This window comes from Condylura cristata, unplaced genomic scaffold (assembly GCF_000260355.1).
Source record: "Condylura cristata isolate star-nosed mole 26May11 unplaced genomic scaffold, ConCri1.0 scaffold00012, whole genome shotgun sequence".
In the NCBI taxonomy this organism is placed as follows: Eukaryota; Metazoa; Chordata; class Mammalia; order Eulipotyphla; family Talpidae; genus Condylura; species Condylura cristata.
In genome coordinates, this window is record NW_004567113.1 from 29,694,310 (window position 1) to 29,702,263 (window position 7,954).

At 33.1% G+C, this 7,954-nt stretch overlaps 1 protein-coding gene across 1 annotated transcript in view; it reads right to left on the reverse strand.

Annotated features, from left to right (window-relative positions):
• EXOC1 (exocyst complex component 1) overlaps window positions 1-7,954 on the reverse strand; it is a 42,774-nt gene that overhangs the window by 19,585 nt on the left and 15,235 nt on the right. The window contains exons 8-10 of the mRNA XM_012724232.1: window positions 7,650-7,782; window positions 6,923-7,032; window positions 2,257-2,406 (exon numbers count right to left, since the gene is read on the reverse strand). Coding sequence (XP_012579686.1) covers window positions 2,257-2,406; window positions 6,923-7,032; window positions 7,650-7,782 — 393 coding nt within the window. The remainder of the gene's footprint in view (window positions 1-2,256; window positions 2,407-6,922; window positions 7,033-7,649; window positions 7,783-7,954) is intronic.

Consider the following 7,954-nt stretch of genomic DNA (forward strand, 5'->3'; position numbering starts at 1 on the left):
GTGATACACTGAAAAGAATATGCAATCTAACTTTTTCTTACTATCACACTCCCTAGCCCTCTGCCTTCTCATGAAGCATGAACCTATGATACTGTGTAAGAGTTGAAATAATTAAAACTTTCCCAAAAAGCTCCATTTTCTGAATAAAACTAGACAAAAATTAAGAAAAGAAAAATGTCTCAACAAATAAAATGACTTTACTATTTAAATTCTCAGTTAGGAAATTTTGGCTATAAACACAAGAGTAGGGCAGAAGAGTCTCTTTTATATTAACAGTCAAATATTCTGACTCCAGAGAGACAAATCGTATCACTCAAATTCAAGAACATCATTTAAGGTCATATATTCCACATAATTAAATTATTACTGATTACTATGTAGCTTATACATTACTTGTATTTTGTATTTTAAAATTCCAAATTCATAAAAACTTATAGGTAAAGGATTTTAAATGTTTCTCAGGGTATTTGAGAATTTTAAATACACTCGTCTTTTATGTAAAAATATATATATATTTATATGTATATAACTATTTATAAGTTTGCGCTAAGTAGCAATTCTTTAGCTCCTTAAGTGACATAGTCAATTCCAAAACTAAAAATCATAGAATAAATAGAATAAATCATAGAATAAAAATCATAGAATAAATATCAGGAAGTACTGTACTGCTGTCATAGCCATTTATTAAATCGAAGTCAGATCATGTTGAAGGACCACAAACACCCTCCTTCCCCTACCTCTCTCAGAGTAACAGCCAATTCTTACAATGGTGCACAGATCCTTCTAGATCTGTCCACTCCCCTCCTGATCGCTCCCTCCTGCCCTTCTAAGGCGCAGCCCAAGATAGCTGTGCTCCAACTATTCCAGTTCCTCAAGCACTCCAGGCATGCTCTTGCCTTCGGGTACATGCACTATGTCTACAACCCCACTAATACCACTACTCACTTTCGCTTATTTTCAAAATCTGTGCTCAGATTATTACCTTCACATGATACCTTTAATGACCATCCTATTCGAATCCCAAGTTCTGTCAGTCTCTGCTTTATCTTCTCCAGAGCATTCAGCAGCATCTTCTAATACACAATGTGGTTGACTTTTTTGGTTAGTCTTTCTCCATCAGAATATGCCAGTATTTGCCTTTTTCTACAGTGCTGTAACTCCAGTAGACTTACACAGTATTAGCATTTAGCAGGCGCTCAATTGTTTGTTCAATATATGACTGAATGAACGACTCTTCTCTTCCCTAGCCATGCCAGTAAGTCAGTGATGCAGATTATGGCTCCACTCATCCCGGGCAAGGAAGCATCATCCAGCCCCTTGTGTCTTTGGAATCTCTCTTTTTGCTTATTTTTCTCTATTCCTACCACCATCTTCCTGGCTCAAGATGTTATTTCACTGAATTGTTACATGAATTAATCTCCCCATCTAGTCTTTTCCCATGTATGAGGCCTTATGGCTGATATTTTTCAACATAATTCCTCACTTCTCCAGAATATGAAATTTCTGCTTTAGCCAGGCCTGACTCCTAATTTGTCCTGGGAAAAAGGCTTATTTTCCCACCACTGTCTGCACATTTTGTTCCTCATCCCTTTCTCTTATTTCTAGTTTATCTAATTACTCATTATTTAAAACTCAATTTAAGTCCAATATGTACCATGAAGGTTTTCCCCACATGGCTTCCATTCTTCAAATTGCTATGTCCGTAAGTTCATTTCAATTCAATTTTTTTTTTTCAAATTGACACAACTGGCACATATTTTTGCTGTTTTATGTGTAATTGCTCTTTCCATTCAGGCTGAAAGCTCCTTAGAATTAGATGTATGTTTGTAGGCTTCATGGGCCTGGAGTAGTGGAATGCTTGCTTAATAAAAAGATACTCTGCTTGTTTAACCAAACAGATAATACATCTTTAGAGGGCAAATGCCTTACTACACACATTCATACTATTTTCCTAGTTCCTCTATTGTGCATAAAGACACTCAGGAAACAACCACAGTATTTATTTAATTTGAATGAAGCTTTAAGCTACAGCATGTCCTAACATTTATTAAACTGAAATTCAAAACTTAGTTCCTCTTTATTCAAGTAAATAAGATAAATGTTCTACCTGCTTAATAAGCACTCAAAAATTCAATTTACTTCTTGCTTTACTTAGAATATACTACAAATATCAAATATCACTTGGGGAATTGAATCATAACCTCTCGCTTATTAAAGATCCTGCTTGATGGTCAGTAATGAATGTTGAATCCATACCTTTGTAAGCCCCTCATATTTTCCATAGTCTGTACTCTTTAGCCACTCCATTAGCTTGGCATACCGGAGCAAGTCTCTATGAAATGGATGATGATTGGGTAAAGTGAGTTCGATTGAGTGCTGAGCAAGAGTTGAACTCTGATCATGACCCTAGAATGAGTAAACAGGTAAATAAATATCACTGACAATACAAATAAGCTATTGTGAGTAAAAATTCTAAACAACAATTAAATTTGGCTAAGCAAAACTGACTTAACAGAGAAATAAAAACCAAGTACTTGCCTATTTTTTATCACCCTTTGGAGAGCACAATCACCATAAAATAACCATAATCACAACAGAAAGGCACTCTGATAAGTCAGCTACTCATTTCGTCTTCTAAAGAACTTGAGATTAAATGTTTTTAATCAAACTTGTCTCTTCCATATTGTATCATTTTATAATTTACTAAAAATAATAATTTACTAAAATTAAACTATAACATAAGCTCTATTAAAACACTACAAAGTCATTTCAAACATATTGACCACATTATTTCCAATGGTATCTATAAAGTAACAGACAAAAATAGGTAGGATAAAAAATTTAGGAGTGGGAAGCTCTATAGGATGACTATATCCTGGGCTTTCCAGGATACTCTCTAATAAGAAAGCAATTTTAATTCTCCTTTTAAAGAATTTGTTAAAAAAATAACTACATGCGGTTTTATTTTTAAATCTTGAAAGACTTACTCTATAAGTATGTTAATAAGTTATCTAACAGTCTTAGATGGCTTATCCTGACTATTCTTTTGGAAAATATCGACCCAGTAGATCATCTGATCTAGTAATTATTTTCTAGTAACTGAAGAAGAACTAGTTATTTTCTAGGTACAGAAGAAGAAATTGAAACTCAAAGGGATAAGTGATTTGCTCAGGTCACACTGGAAGGAAGCTAGACTAGTGTGAGTCTCACTTTTCTCTAAAAGAAAAAAAAAAAGTCAAACAAAATCAATGTAACCCACGCTCAAATATGACAATGCCTACTGGTTATTAGTATTAAAAAAAAAAAATCCTCCTATCTGTCCTTTCAAACAACCTGCTCTCTTCTTGGTCAACATTTGTGATAGTCCTAAAACCAGTGTCTAAGAGATGGAGAGCTGAAAAATTACAGTAGTAGGTTCTGCTTGAAAATAAAGTTCTCAAGATTAAAAAAAAAGGGGGGGTGCTATTTTTAAGTCATTCTGGTTCAATCTAATTTGCCTAGATAATCAGAAGATATTTGTTAAAGCATTTGTTAAAATGAGAGACTTGGAGTTTTGGGTTGGTTAACTCATTTCTTGGCAAAGCTACCACAGTTAACTAAATGTGTATTATACTAGTTGGAATGCATTACCTTATAAACATTCTGAATTTAAATTTAAGTTAAATTCTTTTAATTTTAAATTCTGAATTTAAATTTAAGTTAAATTCTTTTAATTTAAAAGTTTTTTCCTTCAATCTAGTAAGTTTTACTACATACGTAAAATAAGAACTTAGTGGTTATAAATTTTCTAATAAACAAGTTTTCTCAAAGAAATAGAATACTAAAAGAAAAATTCCTGGCTAGGGAAATGAATTCTCTAGCAATGGAGATGTAACTTTAGAATTAAGAAAGATGGAAGTACAAGACACACCAAGTAGTAAGGCTATCATTTCCTAAGTCTCTTTATTCATTAACATATTCCAATTGGTCTGTCAGGGGATTTTCTTCTTGTAAGGGTATAACCCCAATTTAAGATGAAAATAAAGAAAAACTAAGACCTACTATATAGAAATTACATATGAAACTGTGTAGGATGGAGTTCCAAGATTAATCTTATTAAAATATTATTAAAATTAACTTGGGAAATCAAACCAAAGATAGCAGAAAAATATAAGAAACTAGACTAATTCACGAAAACAAGAACCTGAGGTAGAAACCACAGAAATGAGTAAGTATCCAGAAATACAGGATATATTATGTACAAAGGTCCACAATCCCTTTGTACAATTCTAAAATACATAAAGCTCTAAAAATTCAATTTAAGATTGGTGCCAAAACTATTTTGATGGCAAAAGTTGACCTTAATGGACATGAGGCTATTTACTGCAGAGATACCACATGCCTGGTTAGAGAGCAGTGCTCTATATCCTGCTGGGATGGATATATAATACACAGTATATGCACTATAATACTCTTCTAAAATAAAAATGTCTGAAAACAAAGCTGATTCTAAAAGCTTTGGATAAGAGAATGTGAACCTATGTGAGTATTCTTTTATGGATAGCTGGTTGAATATAAATTGATCATATTTTCCAAAAGAATCAAGACTAAGAGCTATACTACTAGAAAATAGAACTATTCTATGTATTTGACATGCCTAGGTTCCTACATCTTTTCTATAGACTATAAATAATTAATATGAATAAAATTAATACTAAAACATACAGGAATTACATACTATATACTTTCTAATTACTAATTACTATATACTTTATCTCTGATTATAGTTTAAAAAAGTCAAAACATTACAGGAATTTTTTTCTGTATGGTAGGTATGTCATCACATGTACACATTTACTAGAAACTACATCTCAAAGACTGTTCAAATCCTGTCTTTACTGTATTAGCTATAATGCCTTATATAATTACAGGAAACTCACTTTTGAGAAAATCTCTCTTGCAGTTATACATATGAATATTATGTATGTGTACTTATACAATTAGCAATTTAAAGTATATATTGCTGTAAAGCTGTTAAGTACATTAGCTTCAATGCCTCCTTACTGGGATCTTCAGGGTGGAAGCCATTTCTTATTCTTGTGTTTTTTATTTTCTTTCTCATTTTTACATATAGACAACAGTGAATACAAAAAAAAAACCTAAAGGAAATTTAAAGGCTGACAAACAGATGTACCATAATATGGTAAGCAAAAGTTTTCAGCTAATTTTCCCCATAATGAGGGAAAGAAATATCCATATTTCCCAATACTTTTAGGATAAATTCAACACAGAGAAAATGTCTTTTCTATGCTTGAGAAAACCTCCCATACCTTGTTCAGCACATCTTAGGTTGTTGCAATATTCTGGTTCTAACATGCATCACTCTCATATAAGAATACATATTAGATTTGCAGAACTGGAAAGCATTCATTTTTAATAAAATCATTAGTATACAAGGCCAAGAAGCAAAATCATGAATTGCAAGTTACAACAAACAACTGTGGGTGCAGAACAGACTAGGGACATTTTCATATCACCTGCACCTGTGGATAACATCACTGGCAGTGTCACTGACAGTGCTAATGTTAAAAGACATCAGTGTCATTTTTTAAATCTAAGGAATTATATAGAAGTATATATTATTGAAATGATAATATAACAAAAATGTGAATATTTCTCAGAGATTTAGTCTTTCCCTGATACTTCTAAGATCAAGTAAAATGTTGAAAGTCTTTCTTGACTTCCCCTCATGAGCTCAGGTAGGTGGTCTTCCCTTATGCTCCCACAGTATTGCTATTGTAAAATTTATTCTTCCTGAGTAAACGTGTCTGTCTCTCTTTCCTAGCCTGGAAATTACCCAAGGACTGGATCAGTCAGTAAATGTCTGGTATGCATCCCTATCAATTGGCAAACAATACCTAAATAGAGGAAGAAGTGAGTGGGTGAAAAAATGACAGGAAGAAAGGCAAGCAGAATGAGATTAAATGCCTTTTTGGCCCAAATAAGCTTTCTGGCATGGGACATTAAAAAACTGCTATAAATATGGTTAATAAGTAGCTAAAATCAGCAAGTTACAATCTCTAGCGATTCTGCTGCTGTTAAATTTAGCAAATATTACAGAAAAAAAATAAGAAAAGCTAGAGCCAAATCGATGTACTCACAGGCACGGAAAGAAAGTAGGACCTGTTATAGAGTTGAAGGAGGGCCTGAGTAAACTAATCAGAAATAAAATACAGTGACTACAATTGTTTCAGAATACTGCAAAATGAAAACAAAAGAACAATCCAATGTTTCAGACAGCATTTCTTGATTAACAAGATCTCCCTCAATGTTTTTGCCTAATAAGTAATACAATAAGAGATGAAAAACATATGAAATTTAATCTATTTACTAAACAAGATGTATTAAAATGTCTTCATTTGAAATTCCTCTAAGGTACTTTTAATTTTATTAATAGTAATATTATTCTCACAAACTTAATCGTAACATCCCTTTCTAAATAAAAATATGGGCAAGGATTTGAATAAATTAAATCAACAGGAATTCACAATTGAGCTGGTACCTTTATCATGTATATCAATACACAATTTAAATGACTCAGTTACACTGAGTCAAGTCCTAGTTTTCACCTCAAATTTTGAAAAATTAAATTGGCCAACTATATATATATATGCAGTCAGTTTGGGCTTATTTTCATAAATAACAATAACTACATGGTATGTATGATAAGTAAGGATAGCTATTTATTTGATTTCTAGAATCATATTTTGAGCAGAAAGGAGGCAGCTGAGGTCCAAAATACATCTATGAATAATCATATACGTATTTAAAATCTTAAAGTCATAAATGTGTGAAATGAATTTTTTTTCCATGTGGGAATTTAAGCTTAAGGTAAATGAGCTTAATAGTAAGAATACATTGGTTTTAAAGTAAGATAAATTACCTGTTGAACAAAAACATTGTTGAGGTGACTGGCCAATCTCCGGGCAAAATGCTCTCGCAAATCACTGAAACGCTGCTGTTGCTGTTTGACTGCCAGAAGCATATCATGACCTGAAATTAGAACATTTTTTTTTTTTGACTGATTTACTGGGTAAAAAAGATTTCCTTGCTGCTTAATACATTTATGATGGCATGCATATTTCAGTTTTGAAGAAGCTAGTGTTGCTACCTCATTCATTTGCTTAATAAAAAAAAGGTTATCAGGGAAGAAAACAAAAGAGTACATAGCACAGCTTCTCCAAGTGTGGTGCTGCTTCATTCAGTATCATGCGGAAATAGTCAGCAATGTGAACTTGAGGGCCTCAGCCCAACACACTGAATCTGCAGGCCAGGTCAGACCATGTATATGTTAACAAGTCCTCTGTGTGATGCTGATGCAAACTCAACTTTTGGATCCACTGGTCTAGAATCTCTTTTGTCTAACCAAAGTTTCTACTTTGTCCTAAAGAGAGTACTAAAGAAGAATCATGGTGGTAATAAGTAGTCACTGATGTTTAAAAAGGAGAAACTGAAATGAAGAAGATTTAATGGCAAAAGAAGTATGTCAGGAAATAAAACGAGTAGTTTCATAGTCTTACCTTAAACCACTTGCCCCATATACTTCTCATTAGAAGTCTGATACCAAGTTACAGGCTTAGTCTCAGATTTTATCATTGCAGTGAGCATACCTGGGCGAAGAGCTACATTCATGCATTGCAGAAGGGCGTCAGCAGCATTGGTGCAGGCCTCAATACCTCTGGAAGAAGCAAGATCTCCTTCCTGAAGTGCCTTTATGTGGCCTTTGGCCAAGTCCATGTGGTTCTGGAATATACGTAAATATAACATTTGCACATGTAGTTTTGGGAGATTTATTGATAAGATGACATTCAATTACATCAGTAGATCTTTAAAATTATTTTACTATTGGGGGGATTTATTTTAAATCTTGGTTTCCTAAGAAAATGTTTACAGGGCCCTCCCTGGTTAACCTGCA